General features: G+C 39.9%; 2 protein-coding genes across 2 annotated transcripts; both read right to left on the reverse strand.

Moving 5' to 3' along the window:
• Positions 1-405: 405 nt before the first annotated feature.
• Positions 406-26,421, reverse strand: LOC144645754 (uncharacterized). The gene is made up of 2 exons (XM_078505299.1): positions 26,045-26,421; positions 406-1,949 (listed from the first exon to the last, which is right to left on the reverse strand). Exon 2 carries the CDS (start codon positions 1,661-1,663, stop codon positions 1,241-1,243), a length of 423 nt encoding a protein of 140 aa, XP_078361425.1. The 5' UTR covers positions 1,664-1,949; positions 26,045-26,421; the 3' UTR covers positions 406-1,240.
• On the reverse strand, positions 14,699-17,194 carry LOC144645753 (uncharacterized). Its single transcript, XM_078505298.1, has one exon. It carries the CDS (start codon positions 16,529-16,531, stop codon positions 14,819-14,821), a length of 1,713 nt encoding a protein of 570 aa, XP_078361424.1. The 5' UTR covers positions 16,532-17,194; the 3' UTR covers positions 14,699-14,818.
• Positions 26,422-27,066: the final 645 nt, after the last annotated feature.

The raw sequence follows: 27,066 nt of genomic DNA on the forward strand, positions 1-27,066 counted from the left end.
TTACATGAAATTGGGTAAGCAGATTTTAAATAATAACCTTTGTTAAATCGTGTCCGATATTGAAGGGTGGTTTTGCTTTTTATTATATTTTTTTTTACGTTAGCCCTTTCCCCACGGTAGAGCACTTATGTGCATCAACCAGTTAGCTTAGACAGAAAGGGATGTCTGTCAAATGAGAATACAGTATTTCGAAAACTGTCATCTTGGCTTTGATAGCACCACCCTTTCATTTCATACTTTGCCTTTATCCATTCATTTCAAAATACTGTAACAATGACCAGAATAAGTACTATCAAAGGAGAAACGCATACACCAAGAATTGACATTTAAATATCTTTATTCACCGAAAGATTCAAATAGGTGATATTTAACATCCTCAGAAACAAATAAATATCTTTAAGCACTACTTACTATTCCTCCCACCTAACTCTCTTAAAATCTAATCAACAATAACAAATCCAATCGTTTCATTTGATAAAGACTCAGGCCTGAAAAATTATTAAAAGCCGAAAGCAAAAAGGGATGGACCATTAGATCATTAGTGCGGGGGTGGGTGATTGCACAAGTCATCCATTACATACATATACATACATTTACATATACTTTATTGACGCTCCCTAAAAAGGATTTTTCAGCTCGATATAATAAAATTACAAATACAGATTAAAAATTTAGATTAATTAAGATTAATCCATTCCCTTCCCCCCCCCCCAAAAAAAAAAAAAAAATAGAAAAATAGACAAATAGAAGAAGCACACGACGCATTCTTAGATCAAAAATTAGGCTTGAATGACTTGAAGCTTAGAGAAATTGCACGGGAGGGCGTGGGAGGGGGTTGCTAAAACTTCAATCAAAAATCAAAAGGTCCACCCGATAATTCTATATACATATCTCACTTAACAAGTCAAACAACTGCAAGCAAACCAGAAAAATGTACATACGTATACTATGACTCTTTTGGAATATACTCGTGTGGAGTAAAACCAAAACTAAAGTATTATGTAGCTCATCGTGACAAACGCTATGTATCAAACAGGGCTTGCAAAAACACTTGCAACTTGTGATAAAAGTGGAAAAAGACTAAAGAACCCAATTCAAGGCTGGTATTTGGTTTTGGTTTTGCCCGATTGTTGTATTTAATTTATTATAACGTAGAGCTCGAAGAACGTAAAACTGAGGCAATCAAAAATCACATTCAAAAGTCAGTCAAAAATAATAATCAATTGTTACTGCATGGTTACTAAAAGTAAATATAATCAGGTTTATCGTCAGCGGTTACCGCAACACTGTTTGGGTTGAAACTTAACTGATTATATATTTTACTAACATTTTTATCATCATCATCATCATCATCGCCATCATTATCATCGTCATCATCATCATCATCGCCATCATTATCATCATCATTATCATCATCATCATCATCATCATCATCATTACCATTATCAAAATTTACAGCTTCATCACGAAAACAATTTTCCATATCATAACCACAATTATTGTCAAAGTTCTCGTTGTCAAGACTTAAAACAAATTCAAAATTATCCACAACCTTATTATGTTTATTTAAATACAGAGATTCTGCAGCAGGATCTGAATCATCAAATTTTTCATCAAGGTAGTTATTAAGCTCTTCTTTTAGGCGCCTAAATATACCGTTCATCTCTTCTTGGTCGTCTGATGCAGAGGCATACTTGACAGAATGAGGAGTTTCGTTTTCAGGGCAGTCTTCATCATCATAGCAATTCCACGGCCCAACTATCCTCCCAAGCGATCTGCCGTTGTACGGAGTTTCGTTTTCAGGGCAGTCCTCATCATCATACAATTCCAGGGCTCTTCTGTCCTTTGAAGTGATCTCCCATTATTTTGGCGAAGGGACCTTCCTTGTACATCAGCCAGCATCAACAGGAAAATCAAGATTTTAATTCTTTCAGCCATCTTCTCTTGTACTGAAAACAAGACCACGCGCAGCTAGTTAAATCAAATGATCAAATACTCGTATTTCAAAAGAGATAAAACACGCTATGTACATTTCAAGGAAGCACGGGGAAAATCTACGTCGGTATACATTCGTCCTTTCTCGTATTATACTTTAATAACAAGAAGAGATGGTGACGTGTTAGGGACAAATCATCAAGTTTTCCGCTCCTTTAACATCATGCAATGCACCGAAAACGTAGGTAGAAGTGCGTGAATGTTACAAGTTATGTCAAGATTTTGAGGAACACTTAATCGCCGGCGCGAAAGATAGAAATCAATTGTTAAAGATGAAAGTTAACTGCAACGTTTTCATAGCAGAATCAAAGAGGTCTATGACCTACTCGTGAATGCGTTAGATATATTTGAATCGTTCCTTTGAACAGTATAGTATCGATGGAAAATATTAATTATAGTGATTAATAATATTAATCAACTTTATTTAAAGAGGGTGAACATGTAACAGGTCGCTTAGGTATAAGAATTACTTTTTTCATCATTTTAATTGCTCAGTAAACCGATGGCTCAGTGGTACTGCTCTATATTCTGAAGCGTGTGACCCGGGATCGACTCTCATACCCTGTGGCTAAAATTCTTTTTTTTTCTTCTTATTTTTTTTCACGGATATTATATACATATCTGTCTTGTATAGAGTTTCGTTACTATTTTACTGATTATCCTTTAATAAATCGTGCCGTGATTTAACCTTCCCAGTCTTAATAACACATACGTAAAGTCACTGGTCATCGTTTCCGAATGTTCGCGATTATTATATACGAAAAGGCAATATTTCATCGTTTGGGAAACGATTGTTTCTCATTTACAGGGTGAAGTATTTTCTACACTTATTTCTTTGAAATAATACCTTTGTAAAGCTGTATTTTTATCCACAGCCGAGGGAAACGAAATTTAGAAAGCGCCCGTGAGCATACCTAATTTGCATAATGTTAACAACGATGGAAGGAAGGACGGATGGACGGATGGACGGATGGCTCAAGTTCCCCACTATACTCGTTCATTATGCATTCACGAGTAAAAAGGCGCTTTTAAGGCTGTAAAATGATGAAAAGTAACAAGGAAATTCAAACATCGTAGACTGATTTTGCCCGCTTGCAACATTATTACGTTATTTTTCAAAAGACATACAAGCTGGAGGGAATTTGGCATGCCGCTAATAGGCAAAACCATCACGAGAAAATGTGTGTGTAACACTTCAATCTCAATTTGGAAATTGTGACCCTCTGCATGGCGACGCAGTATTCTGAGAGGGTCTCAATGGGGTAAACCGTTAGCTGTAAAACAGCCAAAAATTTAATTAATCGGGCGTGGCCGATTTATAGTTTACCCTTTGGTCGTCCTAGAGCGTAGTCTCCTGGCGCGGCCAAAAAGACGGGGATAGCTCGGGGTTGCTACAAAACCGCTACGGGTGACGCATACCGCAATGGTTTTCATTTTAGTTTTGACAGGAAATCGTTGCAGGCACACTTGGTCGACTTTTGGGTTAATGTGTAATCAGGTTGTGTTTTTTTGCTTCGGCGGAAGGACAGAGAAAAAAGCTTACGGGGCAAAGTACAGTATGGGGCCCAGTTCTCGGCCACTTTTGACGTAAACTTGTATTTCTTACCTCAGAAGAACCGCAGGAACTTGAAATTTCACCCAGAGCTAGCTACATTATTCAGCTTTTTGGTGTAAAGCTATCGACCGGTCAAAAATTAATTTGCCCGAGCAATAATAAAAATAAAAGCTCCATTTGTGGGCCCAGTTCTCGGCCACCTTGGCCCAGTTCTCGGCCACTTTTGACGTAAACTTGTATTTCTTACCTCAGAAGAACCGCAGGAACTTGAAATTTCTCCCAGAGCTAGCTACATTATTCAGCTTTTTGGTGTAAAGCTATCAATCGGTCAAAAATTAATTTGCCCGAGCAATAATAAAAATAAAAGCTCCATTTGTGGGCCCAGTTCTCGGCCACCTTGGCCCAGTTCTCGGACACACATATATAGTGGCGCTTTTGGCGCAAATAGTGACAAATCACTCGGACTCGCCTGGCTCGCCCAGGCTCGCCAGCCTCGCCGAGCTCTTTGTCCCCATTAGCGACCAAAAGCGCCACTATATATGTGTGTATAAGCGCGAGCGGCACGCAAAAAATCGCGAGCTGCATTGGTGCGCCAGAAAATATTTTTCAATTGAACAAATATTTTTCTTTGGTATATACAACAAGATGACTGCTGCAAGATATTCTTCAGAAGTTTTGCAAGCTATTATGGAGGAAAATCTCCGTGAATTTCAAAGAAATCCACAAAGGAACAACATGTTTTTTCTTACAAGAAACAATTTTAATGAATGGCTTCGTGTATGGACAATGAACATACCGGAATCTGACAGAAACAACAAAGATCTTTACACTTTTGCAAGAAAAAACAAAAAAAAGTTTTTTGATCTTTTAGTAAGCGAAATTAATGACTTAAAAAGCATAAAAGCGAGCTTTGGGCTTGTAGTTAAATTTTCGATACAAAAAAATGGTGTTACCCAACACATGGAACACTATTTTAGAGAAAATGAACCCCACGTTTTCAAAATGCACAACAAAGACCAGATAAAAAAAGAGTTCGATAAATTTATTGAAAAAGCAAAGGGAGAAATCGAGTCTTGGTCAGAGAGAGGCTCAGGCTGGGTTATTGAAAGAATAATTGAAGCGTACATTAATGTTGCACGCTATAAGCCATTGCGCGCAGGAACTTATTTGGCTTTGCCCCCAAATTTGGCAAAAAAGAAAGCAATAATTAACGTAAAAAACACAGATAACGAATGTTTGAAGTGGTCTCTTAGAGCTGCTTTATTTCCTCCAATAGATGGTAAGGACGCCCAAAGACCAAGCAAATACCCGCTTGACGACGGCATAAACTATAATGGCATCGATTTTCCAACACCTATAAAACAGATTGACAAGCTTGAGGAGCAAAACTGCAGACTTGCAATAAATGTGTTTGGATGGGAAAACAATCTTGTGATTGTGCACAGAATAAGCAAAAAAGAAAAAAACATTCCTCGTATAAACCTTATGTTAATTGAGTCAGGCGAAATTCAGCATTATTGTTTTGTAAAAAGAGTAAGCGCTTTACTCTTTAATCAGAGCAAACATCAACATAAAAAACACTTTTGCATGATGTGCTTGACCGGTTTTACAAGAGCAGACTTGCTTAAGAACCACGAAAAATATTGCAATGGCATGAACGGCAGGCCGACAAGGATCGAGATGCCTGAAGAGGGGAAAAACACCCTTTTTTTCCAAAATCATCACAAACAGATGAGGGCACCATATGTGATATATGCCGACTTTGAGGCTTTGGTCAGAAAGATTTCAGGCTGTGGGCGTGGTGCAGAGATCAAGCAAAAAAGCTACACCGAGAAGACAGAACAGCACGAGGCATGTGGTTTTGCTTACACAGTTGTAAGGAGTGATGGCAGAAATAAACGACCAGTGGTTTACAGAGGTGAAAATGCTGTTGAAGTGTTTTTGAAGCAACTTTTAAATGAAGAAAATTTAATACGAAAGAGTTTGGCAACACCAAAGCCACTTGTTATGACGGCAAAAGATTGGGAAAAACACAAAAACGCAACTGAATGCCACATTTGCACCAAAAGTTTGATAAAAGATTTCTTTTTTGACTCATTACCTGTTTGGGACCATGATACAGGACGTTATTGCGGCCAAAGCCACAAATTTTGTTATTACGTGGCACTAAAAAAAATAAATTTTGTTGGGCCAAAAAGAGAAAGAAAAGAAAAAGACAAAATAGACCAATGGGTTGCAAACAATCAGGAAAAATGTTTGTTTTGCGCAGAACTTTTGATGAAGCAAAACTTTAAAGACTCTGTTAAAGATCATTGCCACATAACAGGAAAGTACCGCGGAGCCGCGCACAACGCGTGCAACCTGAAAATGCGAATAAAACCAAAAACAGACCAAATACCAGTTGTATTTCACAACCTGAGGGGCTATGATGCTCACCATTTAATGCAAGCGATGTCGAAGCTGTCGAAAGAGACAAAAAAAGAGGTGAAATGTGTCGCAAACAACATGGAGAAATACATTACATTTTCATTTGGTGGTCTGCGTTTTATTGACAGCTTAAACTTTCTACAAGGAAGCCTTGATTCACTTGTAAGTGCGACACCAAAGGAGTCATTAAATATAACAAAATCTCTTACTTTACAAAATTTTGAACTTCTTTTCAAAAAAGGGATCTATCCGTACGAGTACATGGACTCATGGGAAAGATTTAGCGAAACAAGTTTGCCTGAAAAAGAAAAGTTTTACAGTAAACTTAACGACGATCATATAAAAGACGAAGAGTACGATCACGCAAAGAGGGTATGGGAAGCTTTTGGTTGCAAAACGCTGGGCGACTACCACGACCTGTACGTTAAAACAGACGTCGCTTTGTTGGCAGACGTTTTCGAAAACTTTAGAAAAATCTGCCTTGAGCAGTACGGGTTGGATCCTGCGAATTATTTTACTTCGCCCGGCCTTTCTTGGGATGCACTATTGAAAAAGACAGAAGTTGAGCTGGAGCTGCTTACAGAGGTTGACATGCACCTTTTTATCGAAAGAGGACTGCGTGGAGGGATTTCGATGGTTAGCAAGAGATACGCAAAGGCTAACAATCCATATGTTGAAGGCTTCGATCCGAGCAAGCCAAAAAAATACATTATGTACCTCGATGCAAACAACCTTTACGGGTGGGCAATGAGCAAGCCGCTGCCAAAAAGTGGTTTTAGATGGAAAAGAGTTATGCCGACTGAAAAAGAAATAATGAGAAAAAAGGAGTTTGCAAAAACCGGCTGGATTTTGGAGGTAGACCTCGAATACCCTGCAGAACTGCATGAAGAGCACAACAGCTACCCATTAGCACCTGAGAAAAAGAAAATAAATAAGGACTTGTTTTCACCCTACCAAAAGGAATTGATAAAAAACCTTGATCTGGACCCACCAGACAGCGAAAAGCTTGTTTTAACTCTTGAAGACAAAACTAATTATGTTGTGCATTATCGAAACTTGCAGTTTTATTTGAAACAGGGAATGAAACTCAAAAAAGTGCACAGGGTTTTGGAGTTCGAACAGGAATGTTGGATGGAGCCGTACATAAAGATGAACACAGAATTCAGGAAAAAAGCGAAAAACGACTTTGAAAAAAACTTTTACAAGCTAATGAATAACTCAGTTTTCGGAAAAACAATGGAAAACCTGCGTAACCGTGTTGACATAAAAATAGCGCGAAGCGACGAAACGAACAAAATAAGAAAACTGGTTGCCAGTCCATTGTACTCAAGACACGTTCTGTTTTCAAACGATCTGGTCGGAATAGACATGCGGAAAAGCAGACTTTTTCTCAATAAACCTGTCTACACAGGTATGACTATCCTTGACGTAAGCAAGATTTTGATGTATGACTTTTTTTTACAACGAAATGAAAATGGAGTACGGGCAGCGCTGCGAGCTTTTGTATACAGACACTGACAGCCTTCTTCTGGAGATTGAAACAGAGGATATTTACGAAGATATTTATCAAAACAAAACTCTATACGACACAAGCGACTACCCAAAAGAGCACTCACTTCATTCATACGAAAACAAAAAGGTCTTGGGAAAAATGAAAGACGAATGCGCAGGAACACCAATTTCAGAGTGTGTCTGTTTGAGGCCAAAAATGTATTCAATACTGACAGAAGACCAAAAAAAAATAAAGAAAGCTAAAGGAGTAAAAAAGTGTGTGGTAAAAAAGAAAATCTTGCACGAAAATTATTTAGAAACCCTTTTTGGAACAAAGCAGTTATGGCATGGAATGAACATACTTAGAAGCGAGGGTCATGAGATTTACGGAATGCATCTCAACAAAGTCTCGCTGTCGCCTTTTGACTCAAAGCGATGGATAGCGGATGATGGGATACATACAAATGCTTACGGGTATAAGTTTTGCGAAACAGAACGTTTATAGCTTTTCTGGTGGTAACTGTGTATTTGGAGGAATAACAAGCAATTCTTCACGCACGAAGCCGCGCTTTGGACCATCGTGCAAGTAATAAAGAACTGGCTGATTAGGTTTAGTAACAGACCTTTCAATGCTGTAGACTTTTAATGACCAAATCGGATCTGTAGCCCTTTTTACGCCGCCTTCCAGCTCGCCAGGTTGGTAGAGATAGCGCACATTAACGAGAGAGGGTAGTTTTTTTTCTTTCTTGCCAACAGGCCTTGTATATTTTGAGGACGGTTTGGACGAAACAGCCTTTTCTTTGATTGCAGTAGCAGGTTTTTTTCCAGTAAGACTGGTAACTTCGTTGTTCAGAGCGGTAACAACTTCTGGAAGCCTTTTTACCCACGCTGTCGACCGCTGGCCAGATGGCAGGTTCATCTCGACACCGTACTGATAACCAAACAGGCGCCCTGCCAGTGTTTGATTAAAACGTTCAACAATAGCTTGATCTCTGTGAATGTTAACACGCCCGCGTCTAATATAGGTTTTGTGATTTTCCATTTCTTTGGTAACAGCTCCCATGAATTCGCGACCAGGGTCAACTTGAAGCATCTGTGGCCATTTTAGTGCACTTCGCCTGTAAATTGTCTGAAAACCTTTTGCAACCTCAGTTGAATCTTTGGAGGTCAAAGGCTCGGCCTCTTTGAAACGGCTGGCAACGTCAACAACAGTCAGCGCGTATTTGTAAACTTTTCGCCCTCGCGGCAGTTTGTCGTGTGGCAGAAAAAGAAGGTCCGCCTGGTGGACCGCGTTTGGAGAAGAAACATCGAATTTTGGGCGAGGAACGTATCGTGGTGCCGGAAGGTAGATCTGCCAAAGGGCCTGCTTAACTAGCCACTTTTTTGCGGCATCTTCGGAAACCTTGGCAGCCTCGGCTAATTTTTTTATCGCTGCAATTCCCTTCCAGTAGCCCTGGGGGCTATAGTAGACTTTCGAGATCTTTGCATCCATGCGTATACAAGAAAAAAAAGAAACGTTTAAAGAAACCGAAAGGCAGCGTACCCAAGAGCAAGAGCGCCAGCGCCAACGAACATAAGTTCACCTTGTTTCTGCTGCTCACTTGGCTGATAGAAATCAGAGAACTTGGGTTCTTTCGGAGGAATCATTTGTTTGTCAGGATGTGCCTGGTTGTAGAGTTTGAAAGCGTAGTCAGTGTTTGTGAAGTTCTGTTTGGCCTGCTCTTTTATTTCCGCGTTGGTTTGTATCCAGTCGAGGAGCTTGGTGCGGTCTCGAGAGTATTTAGCGTAAGCTGCCTGGTAAGCCTCGAGAGCTTTGTCGTGTCTTTCTTTTTCTTTTAAAGCGGCGTCATCTCCACCACCCAAAGCTCGAGCAAGGTAGTTGCCGCCAATGAAAGCAGCAGCGTTCAAGATAGCTCCGCCAGCCATAATCGCGATGCTTGCCATTGTGGGTCTTTGTTCTTATATTATGCGAATTTTTTTTTAATTGGTGGGGAGGATTTTCTGGTCCTCGAGATACTGTTTAAGTGCAACGCTGCCAGCCATGACGGCTGTGAACTTTACATAGTTCATAAAACTGCCGCTTGGGTCGGATGTGAAGTTTTCTTTCACAACTTTTTTGGCAGCCCAGCCGATTCCGGCGGCTAGGCCAGTAAGAGTGGCGGCACCCATGAGTGTTTTCACGAGCTTGTTGTCCGACATGGCGTTTTGATATAAAATAAAAATAAATCTTTAAATTAAAAAATAATTTTATCAAAGAGTTTTAATAAACAAAAAAAAGGTTAATTACCTAATTAAAACTTTTTTTGCAGGTCAAAACCAAGCACCCTAAGACATTAGGTTGATTTTGTTTCTGAATTCATCAAACATCAAACTTTGTGCTTCTGCAATTTTCTCTTTTTTATGTTCGTCTGATTCTGAATTAGCATATATATCATTCGCACGTTTAATAAACTTTTTAAGGAAATCTTGAAAACTTTTGAATTGTTCTGGTTTTAGACTGATAATTAAGTCTGCGACTTTTTTCATAGTATCTGTTGCTCCTTCCTCATCTTCTTCAAACCATTGGGCACACTGACTCAACAAAAGAAAGCTTCCAAAATCTATTGGCTCAGGCAGACAAAACAAAGCTGCCAAATCCGTTGGCTCAGGCACAGTGTATGGCTTCGTGTCTGTCATCATGTCGGTCATCGTGTTTCGTTTACTTAAAAATAGAAAATGTTTAAATGGAATTTATTTAATAATTTTTTTAATCCATACTACGGATTCCTCTTTTTGAGCCATTTTGGCTTGTTGGTTGCGGAATTCTAGAGCCCGTTTGGCGCGTGTCTGAAGAACGCGTTGCAACCCTTCCAATACTTTCTGCTGTAACTGGTGTGTCATCAGTTATAAGAGTTGGCGGAGCTTTAAATGTTGGACTTCTTTTTTCGTTTATAAAGGCTTTTATGTCTTCGCGTTTCACATAAGTTGTAACGATTGCAACGCCGATACCAAGCAAAGATATCCATTGATTTGTGGTGAGACCGCTTGATTGCGGCTGAGCCTCGGGCGGAGCTGGTTCCACGGGCGTGCCCGAAGGGCTCGAAGTTACACTTCGCTTAGCAGATGCAGATTTCTTTTCCCTTTCCTTTTCTTTTGCAATTATTGCAGCAGCCCTCGACAGCAGCTTTTTTCTGTGCTTCACGAGCCTGTTTTGTTTTTTCAGCTGCAAGCTTGCCAGCAGCAACTCGCTTTGGATTTTTGGCAGGCTTTGTTGCTGGAGTTGTTGAAGTAACTTGTTTCTGTTCTTCTTGAGCGATCGGAGTTTGTTCGAGCTCGGCCATTTATAATAAAAAAAAATAATATTTAAATAGAAAATTGCTCAGCAAGATTTTTTGCTAAGCAATTGCTAAGCATTGTTCAGTAATTACTTAGCATTTTCTTAGCATTGCTCAGAAAAATCTTCAGTAGTGTTTGTGTCCGCATCTTTGGAAGCACCTTTGGTTTCGCACAGCGAAGTGTGCGACTTTGTAGCTTCGTTTAAATCAACGTGCTTTGTTGTGATGAGCGCAGCATTTGCAACGGCAAGAAAGCGGCCGCATTTCAAAGCCAGACCGCCTGCCAAAGTGGACAGCTCTTTACTGATAATGTAGTCGTTTTTGAGTTCCTTTTGATAATCATTGACGTCCTTGATATTTACGGCCTTACCAACGACTTTGGTTACAAGAAAAATAAAGCTGTCAATCAAGCTGTCGGTTGTTTTGGATCCAACGTATGCCTCATATCTCTTGAAGTACTTTTCAACTTCTTTATCTGTCAAGCGCTTCACCTGCTCGTGTGTCAGCTGCACACCGATTGCTTCTTTGGCTTTTCCTGTTGAAACAAGGATTGCAAGCTGTTCACGCAAAGCAGGAATGTCAGGGCCTTGAATGAGTGCCATAGCGCTTTCTGTACTTTCTGGTTCAGCTCCTAGCAGTTCCATTACGGAAGCTAATTCTTGTTCACTTGCAGCGCCCTTGACGCTCTCGGGAGGAGAAGTTGCGAAAGGGTCAGCCATTTATTACTATAAAAAATATGTTCAATAAAAAAAAATTGTTCCGTAAGGGTGGCGATGAGAAATGACAAGATGCGAAAACTTATTTTTTTTTAGCTTTAAAATGATTTCTTTGTAATCCTCATTGGCAAGTTCGCCAGCGTAATCCTCAAAGATTGCCTTCGTGGTCTTGGCAGAGGGGGTGTAAAAGAAAACGATTGCCGCCACATTTTCGCGGAATGAGGCTGTTATGCTTGTCATTTTTTGAGTTAACACCCATATGCTCAAGCCTGCGTGGCGAGCAGAGAAAGCAAGATTCACCAATTCACCCGTTCTTCCCTTTACATCTTTCGATGCAGCACAGTCGTCGAGGATGATAAGCGTGTTCGTACCCTCAAAAAGAAATCTTGAAAGCCTTAACCAAGATTCCACCTCGTGCTGCTCGCAAATGAAAACAAAAAATCGAATATCTTCCTCAGCAAAGCGATAATAAGTCTTGTTGTGCTCGAAAGTCGGGCAGATGAGCACGATGTAGTCAAACTTGCCTCGGAAAGGGCCACAAAGCTGATTGACCACGTATCTTGTTTTTCCTGAGTTCGTTGGTCCCACAATGAGGGCGTTGAAGGGTATATTGGCAGGATCCATCTTCGTTCGTATATTATAAAAGCACAGATTCTAACTGCCTGCCAATTATATTCATTTGGGCGTCGCTGATTACGTAAATGTGGCAGTTCAAATTACCTGAGCCGCTTGCTTTCCTCTCTAGCTCAAGCTGGACACCGTCCTTTGTGTTCACAAGGCGCGTGCCGCTTCCGTGCATCGAGTGGTCAGCCATGGAACGCAGATCAATAAGAAGGCCAAACTTGTCTTCTGTGTAAAACTTTTGCAGAGTCATGTGCTGCGTTTTATTTTTTTCTTTCATGTAGAATCTTTTAACTTCTCCCCAAATGTCCATTCCTTCGATGCCGTTGTTGTACAGCATGTTTGGCGAGCCGTTGACAGTGATGCTTACTTTTGTAAGGTCCGGGTTAATGTACTTTTCCGAGCTCCTTGCACCTTTGTTATATTGCTCAATAAATAGGAGCAAGATACCTTTCATGGACCTCCTCTGCGGGTTGACCCTTAGATTCAGACGTGTGTCGGAGCCTTTTGCAAAAGTCGTCACTTTATCACGCTGGATGTGGTCGTAAGCGAACTCTTTGCCGCCCGAATAAGCGCTGAACGCTTCATCTGCAATTTCCTTGCTTCTTATCATCTCGTACTCCAGCTGGATGTTTGTCAACTTGTATTTCAGTTTTGTTGTATCTGAGCCTCTGACCACATGTTCGGCTGCCGCGAGCTTCAGTTCGAACACAAGATCGTTGTATAGTGCCTGAGGATAAAATGCCCCATGGTCAGTTAAAATCTGGTGATCCAGTCGGATTCGGTATTTATTACCATATAGCTCATTCAGCTTTTTTTCTGCGTCGACACCTGAAGTTTTCTTATCGCCAGCATTTGAGCGAATTTTGTTGAGGTCCTCGCTCTGAATGCCCTCTGGCACCCTGTCGTCGCGCTCCTCCTGCGAAAGGAAAAAGTCCTCAAATATTTTGTAGATGTCATAGCCCACCGTGTCCTGCACGACGGTGCCTTCGTACTTTACAACAAACTTGTCGACCAGAGCTCGGCTGACGTTGTCAACCAGAAAGTTGTTGGCATGGCCTCCGCTCAAGTCGATGTTGAAGCGCAGCGCCAGCGAGCCAGGCACAATGACCTCGTTTTCGTTCAGCTTGGGCACTGAAACATACAACGTTTCCTCTGGATTGGCTTCTGTGCGGTCAAAAGTGATTCGTTTTACCGCGCGCTCGGCTTTCAGTGCGCCGAGTATTTTCTCTGTGCGTCCCGGTCGAAGGTTTTCTTGAACAGCAGCCATCTCTCGATTGGTTTTATTGTTAAATTGAAAAGTTTAATTTGAAAATATATATAAATTACGTGATGGCGGAAGGTGGTGGTGAGTTTGGATACGAGGACCCTGATTTGGACCAAGATCTTGACCACAACAGTGATAACGATGATGAAGAGGAACAAGAGGTCGACACAACCCGACCATTTCAGCCCGGGGAGGCATCCACACCCTACCATGGGGGTGAACAACATGAAATGCAAACGATGCAGCACGAACAGAGCGGGCTGCCAGACACATCATATGATGAAACACCTTTGCTTGGCAGTGCGCAAACAATGAGCGAAAAGGCATGGAATGCTCTAAAAGGGGTGTTTCCAGAAAGCTCATCAACAAATCTTGAAGCCTCTTACAGTCTAAAGGGCAGATTACAAGTAAAAATGGCCGGAGCTGGTAAAAAATTATATAACCTTTTCACCACCAAAAGGGGTACAGGTGGTAACCAACAGCTAAATCCAAGTCTTACAAAAGAAATCAGGAAAGAACTTGGACCAATGGCACAAGAACTTATTGAGAGAGACAATGAAGAAATAAGAGAAAGCAGACAAAGATTAAGAGAAGCTGAAAGTCAACTACAACAGGCAGAAACAATTGCCATGCAGAAAGAAAAAGCCACCCAAGAAGTAGAAGATCTCAGAATAAGAATCGAGCGAACAAATGCCAAGATGGATCAACTTGGGTCAAATGTTGAAAATGAATCAGAATTGCGCAGACTTAATCAACTAAAAAAAAATCTTGAAAAGGATTTTGAAAACGCAAAAAAAGAAGTTTCTGCTCTTGAAAAACAAGCAAAGCAGAAGGCAAAAGAACAAACACGAGTCGGCCAACTAAGGGCAAGCCTCGCTGCCAAAGAGAGCGAAAGAAACACTTTGCAAGAAAGGCTCAACGACACAAGAGCTTTGGAGGATCTAAAAGAGAAAGAAGCCGAGCTGAAGCGCCAAAACGAGGAAGATCAGGCTGTTATAGAGAATGAGAATGCCTCCCCCACTGACAAACAAGCCGCGGAAGAAAGAGTTGCGGAAAGAACCGAGGAACTTGGACGCTTGCAAACGCAGATTGCCGAAAGAGAAAGAGCGCTTCCACTTCGTGAGAGGATCAAAGAGATCTTCAAAAAACATGGCGTGACATTAACAGCAATAGTTCTTGCTGCTGGTGTCACGATTGGTTCTGTTATTGGAGCCATTACAAACGCGTTGAAGGCAACCGGCAAAGCGTTGGGAAAAGGCCTAAGTGATATTGGCTCAAAGGTAGCATCAGCTCTGCCTGGTCTCATTGGCTCGATTGCGAAATTTCTTTTCAAAACCGCTGGTCAAGTAATTGGATTTCTTGCAGAGCACACCTGGCTGCTTATCCTTGCTGTGGTTGCTTTTCTTGTTGAAAAATACATCAAAAAGAGACGTTAACGCATAAGGGTGTAGAGCAAAGCTGCTGCTCCAACCGCGCCAACAGCGACAGTTGCTTTGTTTATTTCGTGTGAATCATTGGCTACGGCCTTCGTAGCTTTAGCGCTTTGCGCGTTGCTAGCTGGTGTTTCAGCAGCGCTTGCGGCGGGTGCCTGATTTTTTTTTGCTGTGGCGCTCTTGTGTATAGGATTTGAAGGGTGGCTGTTTGGTGGGTTGATTTTTGATTTTCCTCCGGCCATCAGTTTAAGAGCTGCTTTTTTTGTAGCTTTATTAACCTCATCATTCACTCCTAATTTCATCCCAACAACAGCCTGCTTAAGCTGGTTATTGTAACCAACAACGCTTTCTGTGTTTATCACCATACGAGCGGGCATCAGCCAGGCACCTGGGCAGACTGCAAGGTTAAGCCGAACCTTAGCCTCGTCGATGGCGAGTTGGTATCTTTGGACCGACTTTGCCAGATCAGGTTGCCTTATAGCGTCTTCAACCAACACGAGGAACTCACTTTGCGCTTCCTTTGCACGGCCGCCTGTTCCAAGTATGCTACTTCGAACGTTGACCTGCGAACCCAGAATACAGTAGACAAAAGCCTCTATCGACTGGTTTACTCTCGACAAACCCGCCTGAGTAAGCCCTTGCGTTGCATTTGCACAAAACCAGTCAGCCTGTGATGCTGCAGAATCATCTGGCTGAATGTAATAAATAAGGTTACCGTCGCTTGCAGTTCCACCTTCATCCGAAAATTTATCGTAATCGGGGTATTTTGCTCCAGTTTTTTGTATACCATTGCTTGAAATCCAGATATAAATAGCACCAAGTCCGTGGTTTGCACCTGTTGTAAAACGAAAATCGCTTGACGGGTCGACACCGAACTCAGCACATATTCTTTTGTACGAAGCCACGTCGTACTTGTTGTCGAACTGGCTAAAAGTTGGGTCGCCTGGCAAGGCGCTTACGCTCTGAATTCCCCCCATCTGAAACAATATTCGCCTTATCGTGAAATAAACGTGAAAAAGATAAAAATTACGCACAATCGGTGGCAAGCTAAGAGCTGAGTGCTCTTCATCGAAAATATCTCGACTTATACCGCAGCCTGTTGTCGCGCACCATACCGCAAAGTTAAGTTGCTGGGGCCAATAGGCCATGTTAGGCCCCGCAAGCCACTTTTTTGACTCTTTTCCTGATGTATGCTTCAGTTTTGTTTTTTGAAAAATCTCTCTTAATTTCGTTGTGAAATATTGATCTGGTGTTACGTAGATGTTGATTTTGCTGTTAAATATTTTTTTCAAACTTGGTGCGGCTTCGTGAAATCCAACAGCTGGAATTGGCAAAGATGAGCCTTTTGCGCCGCTTGGTGACAGCTGTTGTGGAAAACCGCCTGAAATTTGATTCACCCCCAGTGCTTTTTTCATCTCTGGGCTCCAATATTTGCTGTCAGAGCCAAAAACATTTATCAAATGGCCTTGCCCTGCCTTGAAATAAATGTCTGCCGTTGCTGTGTGGTTGTACGCGAACTCAACCTGTGCAACAAATTTTGTTCGGTCAGCGTTTGGATATTTTGCAAGAAAAGGTTTCCATGCATTGTCTTTTGCCGCTTCAGAAATTTTAGTTGCTTCTGGGGTTTTCATCCACTTCATAAAATCTCTTTCTTTGGAATCAAGAAAAGTTGATTGAGAAATGTCATCAGCTCTCGGAATAGGCGGAGCCATTTTATATTAAAGATTTATTTTTCAAAAGATAATTATAAAGATGGTTGTGCTCACAATCGACGCGAGTTCCAACGGGGAAGCTGTTTACTTTGACCAGCCAATTGAAAAACCAAGGTTTATCAGCCTGCTGTCATGCTCGTTACAAAACAGCTGGCGTAATCTGGAAGAAATTGGCTCCATAAGCATTAAACAAAACAATGTGAGCAACAATGTTGCTGTTTTTTTTCCAGGCAACTACAATTTTGATGAAATTACAACTTACCTGACTAATAAGTTCAAAGATCAACAAAAGCTAACAGTAAAAAGGGATGATTTAAAAAGAGGCTTTTCAATAACAAAAACAAAAAATATTGAAAGCTTTTCTTTTGATAAAAATCTTTCTAAACTTTTTAAGAACACAATTGTTGATGCTGCTAACGCAAGAATTGAAGATTTTACTAAGCCAGACTTTTATTACATTCACTGCGATTTACTTTCCAAAGAAAATAACTTGTATAATGGAAAGCCAAGTGACATTCTCGCTTGTGTACCAATAACCGGGAAACCTTATGATTTGGTTCATTACCCTCAAAATTTTATCAATAATTCACGTCGAACCAACGCTGTTCAGAGTGTGAACAGTGTCACATTGACCGTCAAAGACAAAACTGGCAGTAAGTTTGACTTTGTTGGAGCTCCGCTGCATTTTGAATTAGAATTAAATTAATATTTTTTTATTGTATACGACCATGTCATCTGCTAATGTTCTCCCGAGTGCCCCTGCTTATGGTGATCGCGAAGAAACACAACTTTATCCAAGCCTCCCAACAAATGCCGAGAATTTTCGGCTGACTGAAATAAGTAAAATTGAAAAAGAAATATCCGCTGAAGCTGAGCATTACAGGCTTGTGTTAAAAAAATATAAAAAAGTCCGGAAAGTTATTCACTATTCCGTGGTCTGTCTTGGCGCCGTGACGGCAGCTCTGTCTTCTGGAGCTGTTGCGACTTCACTTACTGGTGTTGGAATTGTTATCGGCGTGCCTGTTGCAGCAGTAGCAGGTATATCTGGCGCAGCTTCCACTGGCCTGTCAGTTATCAACAAAAAGCTTGAACGTAAAGTTAATAAGCACTCAAGAATCCTCGCTCTGGCTGTTGCAAAACATGACTCGATAAACAGCTCTGTCTCACAAGCTCTGAATGATAATCTTGTTTCTGACAAAGAGTTTCAACTGATCACACGAGAAATGCAGAAATATCGCCAACTTAAAGATACTTTACGCTCAAACTTTGCAAAAAAACAAAGAAATTCACTCCAGCCAGACATCGGAAAAATTCGGGAAGAAATCAAGAGAGAAGAACGCAAAAGATTGGAAAAAAAACTTCTCGAAAGCGCCACCGACATTTCGAAATAAAATTTCAGTCCAATAAAACATTTTTTCATTTTATAAAAGAATGATTGTCTGCGCTCATCTTGTCGTTTACTATGTGTTTGAATCATTGTCGCCCGAGTTGCAAAAAAATATTCGATACATAACAAGCGATGTTGTTATTTGCCTGAACGAGGCAAAATAAAAGGTTACAGCGCACTTAAAGTGACTTTCAGCCGAGTCGAAAGGATTAAATCTGAGTGTGCAAAAAATACAATTAAGTTGAAGCGAACAGCGAGAAATTGCGTGACCCACAGCGGCATGCAAATTTTTTTTGTGTTTGCGTGCGTGGGTGTACAAAGTCGGGGTATTACCCGAATGATATTTTTAGACGGTGTAATATCATGACTCATCGCCAATGACAAACACCGGCTGTGGTGTTTGTCAAATTCCCTCTCTACGACTGTTTTAATCAGGAGTCTTTTCTTTCAATTTCTGATCTTTTGCAAGTTGATTATCGAATTTTTTGCTTTAGCCGTTTAAAGCTTGATTAACACATCGGCTTGTTTACAATCATGTCGCTTCAGAATATTCTGGACTTCCGGTACGTCACACACACATACCAAACATGCCGATTCGCCATTGATTTTCAGCGTTTTTAAAAAAAATTTTTTTCGTGAAAAAAAAAATCACAAGCGAACAGGAATGTGTGGTGCGATTTGGAATGTCCTTTCTATTGTGCGATTTGGAATGTGCTGTATAAGCAAAAATAATTTTTACGCAGGATTTATTTTTCAATTGTCTGGTTGTTAAAACAGTTCAATTTAATATGATCTATCTTATAAAATATTATTTTTTTGGCTTTTAGGTTCCAAAATTTGGTTATGGTGTTTGCTTAAAAAATACATCCCTGACGCCATTTCTATTTATCGGTTTATATTCTAAAAATGCACCCATGACGGCATTTCTATAACTGAGCTCTGTCCTCTAAAAACTCCTAAAAAAAAAACAATTAGATTACGTCAAGGGGGTTTTCCGTTTCTTGACAGCAATACACCCACGCAATCAAAGTCATTGTTGTGACTTTCTGTGTTGCTGCAATAATTTATGCACTCACCGGAGCGTGCAAGTCTTGTTTAGCTTGTTAAAACGTTTGCGACAACACTGCTGTCTAATTTTTTTAATTTTTCAATCAGCTCGTCTGTTAAAAAGATTGTTATTTGTTTTTCATTTTCTTTAGTTTTTTTGTAGGTTGTAAACGCTTTTCCACGAGATCTTTTCAAGTTTTTCTTTACATTCAAGTTAATTTCTCCAGTTCTCCCTCTTCCCATCTTCGTTTACTCAATAAGAGCATTTGTTCAATTGAAAAATATTTTCTGGCGCACCAATGCAGCTCGCGATTTTTTGCGTGCCGCTCGCGCTTATACACACATATATAGTGGCGCTTTTGGTCGCTAATGGGGACAAAGAGCTCGGCGAGGCTGGCGAGCCTGGGCGAGCCAGGCGAGTCCGAGTGATTTGTCACTATTTGCGCCAAAAGCGCCACTATATATGTGTGTCTCGGCCACTTTTGACGTAAACTTGTATTTCTTACCTCAGAAGAACCGCAGGAACTTGAAATTTCTCCCAGAGCTAGCTACATTATTCAGCTTTTTGGTGTAAAGCTATCGACCGGTCAAAAATTAATTTGCCCGAGCAATAATAAAAATAAAAGCTCCATTTGTGGGCCCAGTTCTCGGCCACCTTGGCCCAGTTCTCGGCCACTAAAAAGCTTGTGCGTAATTATCTGTAAAAAAATGCTCAATTAATTTTCACAGTCATAAAATCACTCTGTAAACCTATTTATACTATATCGATCCCAAATTATTTTTATGATGCTTTGTTTTACTTTAGAAAAGAAGGATTTTAACGCGCCTAGTTGCCTATGTGCAGGTTCTGGCAAAACCGCATTGTGTGACCCGTGCATTTAGATGGTTTATTTTGCAGTGAAAAGGTCTTGAAAGATTTAGGTGTTGTAGAAATAATAGACAAGACAAGAGTCAGCTCAAAACTTAGAGATAAGATTGAACTTTATTTTTAAAACATTTATTTCTTTCATTCTGGCAGCAGCAGATGAAATTATATTAAAAACCAAGCGCTAAGCTGTGATAGCGAGCAGGGTGGCCGAGAACTGGCAAATACGCAAACGTCGCAAGAAAAAATTTCGAAGCAAATTAAGACCAAAAAATACAACGGTTCAACGAAAAGTTAACTAAAGCAGAAAGCTGAATTATTCTACGTTTCACATGCCAAAAATTAGCTCGTATGGTGGGGGCTTTTGGATAAAATACGAATTTAACTACATCCATGAATTTGGAGCCGTAAACAAACAACTTTTTCGGGAATGCAAATTCACCTACCTCCGCGTAAACTCGACGTGTGAGCTTTCTATATCGAATTGAACGATCAAACTCAAGATACTTAAAGCACATGAATCAGTCTATCGTTTGAAGGAAATACCTTTTTCTTTTGATTCAACTGGAGTGTGAAAATACGCGTTAAACACAAAGTGGCCGAGAACTGGACCCGGACGAGAACTGGGCCCCATACTGTACTGATATTTGCACTTACTTTGACAAGTTAAAGTTATTTTTGTAAATGAAAAAGGTAACGTCATTGATGTCACGCAGTGTTTTTTTTAGCAAACTAGATGGTTTGCTGGTTTCTGACTATGAATGGGGGTGTGATCTTGCGGTATATTTTTTGAGCCTGACTCCGCCGTAAAACTTTTTTTTTATTTAGCAAGAACTGTGTCGATTTTCATTTCTGAACAATTGGTCGTCAAGTCGTTTGTCACAAAGAGTAGAATGTTTGTACAGCATGTTTTGGAATTATTTTAGATTTGGTTAGTAAGACGCTTCTGAAGACCTGAGCAAAACATTGGGAATGTACAGTATTAATAGGAACTTGAATGGAATTTTTCACAAGTTGGATAAAGGTATCAACTGAAAAAAATGGAATTCAAAATGAGAACTTGGATTTTGTTGTAATTAAATTTTATCGCGGATTGGATGCATAATATCACGGCTTTGAAAGTCTTCAAATAATTAGAAAGGTTCCTTTCTTCCTTTTGATCTTATTGTTATTTTCATGTATTGATTATTCGAAAGTGGTTTTCGTTGATACGAAAAAAAACGGGTTTTCACTGAATTGCTTGAAGTATTTTTAGACGTGATAATATTGGCTTAATCAAATTACATTGTGCACGAAATATTTGTTATTCTTTTGTCTTGAAACTTTGAGGAAATTGAAATTTTTGTTTGACAGTAGTGTATGAAAGGCATTTTATAGAACTGAATAAAAAATAAGAAACATTGATAAAGGTTATTTCAAAGATTTATTTTGCCTGATTTTGAAGGGTTTCAGGAGTTTTAAAGAGTGCTGGTAAACGGCTGTATGTTGTTTGTGATTACGGATCTTATTTAGTTTCGAACGCTCTAATTTTTGAAAGGTTAAAACAGGTTAAAACCGGGCGGTTTCATGAGTTTTTTGGGTAGAAAGGTACGGTGGTGGTCAAAAAAAAATGTTTAGAAAGGAGTGACTGCAGTAGCACGTAAGTCGGAGGTTTGCGTGAGTCACGGGGTATAGTATGCGTGAGCTGGATTTCCGGCGTCATAACGGCATGTTTTGTTTACTGAAAGATACACTCGACGTTTAGTTAGCTTAGTCGGCTTGGGAAACTATTTTAAAAATGAATGTTGTAATAGTTAATTAATAGTAATCTAGAATTAACCCACTCTCGATTGGAGTCTGTTCTGGATTCGCGTTACCTTTTCGCCGCGAAGGAATTTTGTAAAATTTCGCTGGTGGAAAGAGGGTACTGTAAGAACAGTATCAATAACTCAAAAGGAGGAACTTCTTTGTAGCTCTGAATTAAGACGTATGATAAAATTTTAGAATAAGAAACTTTCGATATATGGTTTTCATATTGTTTTTGTCAATTTCCTTTTGTGGCAGATTTTTTGAGAATCAGCTTTTCTTTCGTGTGATGAAAGACACAGGACAGAACGAGAGGTGGATGAGAAAGATGCCGAAGATGAATAGGCACCGAAAAACGACAAGAACCGTCAAGGACTTATCTTTAGAGGGTGGGGAGTTTTGGCATACTGTATTTCGAGGACTGGACTGGACTAGTAAAACGCGGACTAGTAAAACGCGGACTTGTAGAATGCGGACTAGTATAACGCGGACTAGTAAAACGCGGACTTGTAAAACGCGGACTAGTAAAACGCGGACTCAGGGCGGACTTGTAAAAGGCGGACTAGTAAAACGCGGACTAGTAAAACGCGGACTTGTAAAACGAGGACTAGTAAAACGCGGACTTGTAAAACGCGGACTTGTAAAACGAGGGCTTGTTAAGCACGGACTTGTAGAACGCGGACTTGTAAAACAAGCGCTTGTAAATCGGATAAAACTAAACGGTTTAGCGAGCGAAACAATTTGTGTTTGAAGCTCTTGTGTGTTTCTTCGACGGCATATTTCTAGCTTTTTTGAGCACTCTATGGTCTGTTTTAGCGTGGAGATGTTTTTGCAGTATAGCACATGTTCGTTCTGCAAACCCCTACTAAAACAACGGGATTGATGCTATGAGTTGTGTGCATATGTTTCTTTCTTTCCACTACTTGACGTCTGTTGAGTGCAGTCGTTTGTATTGCTCGCACGAGGTAGAACGGGGCCCGTCCAGAAATCAACAGTCAATCGTAAATAAAGGTGACGGGCCTACACGACTCCTACGTTCGTGACATTAGAATATTTGCCGTTAAATGTTTAAATTCGGTCTTTCGACCTTATTTGCTTCTGACTTCTTTCTGAGGGTACTGTTTTAATTTGGGGGCAGTATGTGGTAAATAAAGGTGACGGGCCTACACGACTCCTACGTTCGTGACATTAGAACATTTGCCGTTATATGTTCAAATTCGGTCTTTCGACCTTATTTGCTTCTGACTTCTTTCTGAGGTTACTGTTTTTTTGAGACATTATGTATTGAAGAGAGCCGTAAGATGATTGTGGCCAAGGAATTCGAAGTGTCTAGAGGCGTTTTACAAGTCCGCGTTTTACTAGTCCGCGTTTTACTAGTCCAGTCCAGTCTACAAGTTAAAGACACATCAAGACCACCCCACTGTGAATTGCCATAGCACAGACAAAATTATAGTCAATATCTTATGTGTTTTTAAGAGAATTACATAAGAACCAAGGCATGTCTTGTCTTGCCTTACATTGACATGCAATAATTTGGAAATACTAAGCTCGTAACAGTTTAAGACAGAATCCATCAGGAATTTGAGTAACATTAATTTTAGTTACGCAAAAATTGAGCACCAGAATAATTTAAATCCTTGTGTTCTTTCATACCTTGTTAAAGGCTTGACATGTGATAACACCAACATAACACCAACAACAGTTCTTTATCAGTGGGGATTGAAGAAAAAAAATGGAAACATCATCACACAGTTGACCCCCATGCAAAAACACTCCAGGATGTCACGGGACTGTTTGGTGTCCGTCTGCCAATTTCTAACTTCAAATTCCAATGTTAAATTCACATTAAATTTTCAATATTTCTTAGTTGTCTAAATTTTACTAATTCTTTTAAAAAAAACTATCACCTGCCAAACATCCCCAAAAATCACTCAAAAAATTACAAAATACCGCAATACATAGATACATGGGATGAGTGAAGTTTCCTTGGATTCCTTGAAACACCAACAAGATATTTCCGTTTAAGGTGGCTGATAATGGGTTTCAGTATTTCCCAGTCCTTATACTTTGGTTCAGGACTAAAAGCCTTCATCAATTGCTATTACAGTAATGGTATGAAACAAATGTTCAATCATTCATCAACAAGTTGTGATCATTTTCTTGACAATAGTAGTTCCCCGGTAAACAGTTGTAGTACTGTCCCATCAAAGTGCAATGCCTGGAAAATACCGAAAAGCACACGACCTTCAGGTGAAACCGCACCTTACAGTATTACCAATACACTGCACTTTGCTAAGTCTTAAAACTTTACATTGTCTAGTCGTCTACTTCAATCGTTTATTTGTATTTTGTGAGATACATTTATAAATTGAAACCATCATGTCATTAAGTAATAATGCAATCTCGACAACGTTCTAGATATTATATTATGCACACTAATACAGCTCATGCAAGCCCTGTGACTTACACAAACACAGTCGGACTGAGTGCTACTTAAGTAACTGCTTCGTGGTTTCTGCTGTACTGAACCCTGCCTTTCAAGGCAAAGCGCCCGATTTTAAGCTTCTCAAGCTTCTCAATGTTCTTGTTTTAAATATGTTAACCGTAAAAAATCGGTTACTAATTATAAATAAAACAGACTAGATCACTTCATCGTCACAGAATGGTCCTAAGACCTAACATACGCTTTTCGGTAATGGAAATTAATTTTTAACTTTAAAAAAAATGGAAACTAATTTTTAATTTCTGTTAACCGTTATGAAAACAAATTAACCGTTAAATAATAATAATGGATTGATGTGTGGACAGAATGAACTCAGAAAAAATTCTGAGTTAACGGTAAAAATCAAAGTCTCTTCGAGATGTCGACGTTTTTGCATGAAGTATGAGTCGAAGGTTTATCCTGTGCATTGTTCTTCGAACTTATCATTACAGTTTCTTTGTAGTTTAGTTTAACAATTTCCTATCTTCGCGGAGGAAATGCAGCCATATAATTTTGTCAAAAATGGCTCGTCCGCGCCGGGTATTTATACACATATTCCTTAACATTACACAAATAAACAGTGCAAATTTCACCGAGATCTGACAATTCTATACTTTAAAATTGCAAGGACCTTTCGAGGCAGTCGATTACGGCAGCGAAATTAGCAAATGAAACAGCAAAATATGCGTTCGACGCTTTGTTTTTGCGACGCCGGGTAGACCGCTGTTCAATGTGTTCAAAGCCGTATCGTTACGATTGCTCCACGAAAAAGCACGAAAAAAAATACGGATATTTCCGACTACTGTCGGAGAAAACATTGCGCATATAATTGGGGCGTAAACAAATCGTTACACTCAAGCTGCGTTTTGTCTAGGCTCTGCGAGGGTCGGATATCAAGACCCAGGATTAAACAAAAGCCATATATACAGTGAATGCTTTCGAATTATATTTGAAGATGAAATACGAAAGAATTTTGCTGTCTTTGACTGAAATTCCACTCGAACTGCGTAGATACGATCGCATGTTGTAAAGCCGATTCATGCAACATTGCTGTCATTCCCTGTCAACGCGAGGTCACGTCCCTAACGACCTAGGCTGATGACGAAATAGAGTTGCGCTTGCATGTAGCGACCAAATTTGGCCTAATTTTTAACCGCTCCGAAGCTAAAAGAAGCCCCCATCTCTTGCATTTGTTTTAACTTCAATAATATCTTTGAAAAGAGCGAGTTTTTTGGTATGGTTTATTTTTGACGTTTGTAATTTTTAAACGATGTAAGTGCTAGTGATTATTTATTCGTGTTTTAGTTACGCAATCCATTGTTTGTGCGACGCTTTTTATAGATCGCCTTTCAGACACACGTGCGTTGAGATAAGAAAGCAGACATGTCACTTTTAAAATTGTTATATAACGTTTGTAAATGTGACAAGTCACGTTTTTTTCACGAGATCGCAAGTGATCACCCACAGCGGAAAGTAATCCCTTGAGAAATTAAAACAGTCCCTCGATAAATTAAAAAAGTCTCTTGAGAGTTTACAAATGTGTGGTTCAAATTTTGTCCACATAACCCCTATTCTACGTTTTTAGCTTGTAAACAAGCAAAAACGTCGAAAAAAAGCCAAAATAGTAACCGTTAACCGTAAAAGCCACCACCCCATTAAGAGCCTCTTCTGATATCGACACAAACAGTGGTGCATGTCGTTTGTAAAATCAGAGATGAGAAAATTTAAGCATGTTTGTTGCACTCGGTGTCGTAAAGTCTTCGTAATACTTTGTATTTCTAATTTCTTGTTTTCCTCTCTCCAGGAAAAAATCAAACGGAGTAAAAAGTCAGGTGAATAAAAGGAAGTAATGGCAGGGAAATGTTGAATTTTGTGTTAAGAAGAAAGCGAAACATAACATTTCAGAACATTAACACATTTCTAAGCAAGTTACTGCATGTTACGTACCTGTACTTGCTCTTGGCTCTGGTCCTCGACCGCGAAGGCTGAGATTTGGACTGTCTTTTTACGTTCACTATATTGATGGTGAAAAAGTTACCGAACCCTCCTTTATATATCGGTAAAATAACGCTTATGACGTAAGTGGAAGAATGCACGTCAGCGCATACGCAATACAGACCCGTGGAATACAGAGAACAGGATTTGACATACGCAACATGCAATTAACACTCATTGCTGTAAAATAAATCTACAGCACTCTTTTACTCAGGGTACAAAAATACGGTAGCAAAGGAATCATAAACGTGACTACTTGTTTGAATTACAGCTAAATATGATCTACAGCATGTAACATCATTATCGCCAAATTTGCAAATGTTTTCCCAAGTTGTATACCGTATTTACTCGAATAAGCGCCGCCCCGAATAAGCGCCGCCCTCGAATAAGCGCCGCATTTAGGACAAAAAGTTAATAAGCGCCGCAGTCCCGATGCTGCGCTAATTCGAGGAATTCCGTTTTCCTAAAACCTGCACTACAAAGCAACTCTCAAACAAACTTGGACATTTCGTTTCATCAAAAGCGAAGTTTTCACAGTGATGGTTTTACTGCTCGCCCATTTGTTTTCTATCCAACAGGGTTCGTACAGGTCATGGAAAACCTGGAAAGTCATGGAATTTTAGAATTTCATTTTCCAGGCCTGACAAGTCATGGAATTTAAGTGTGGGTCATGGAAAGTTATGGCAAATGACATTGTTTGTACAAAATAAATTAGGCAGGTTGTTTTTTGTGAAGAAAGGGGTAAAAACGTACTCAAAATCAAGATAATTTTTGAAAATGTCCAAGAAAAATGGTCAAATTTAGGTCATGGAAAAGGCTCAAAAATGTACGAACCTTGCAATACGTAAATGTTGCGAAGGCCGCGAACATTGCTAGGACAGCTAGCGCCACTACTTTCTTCATCGAGAGACGAATACTGACAGTTAAGTCAGAAGATGCTATTTTCGTAAAATATTTCGTAAAATTTTTGTAAA

Source organism: Oculina patagonica, chromosome 3 (genome assembly GCF_052425735.1).
Source record: "Oculina patagonica isolate OP01 chromosome 3, crgOcupat, whole genome shotgun sequence".
NCBI classification, from domain to species: Eukaryota; Metazoa; Cnidaria; class Anthozoa; order Scleractinia; family Oculinidae; genus Oculina; species Oculina patagonica.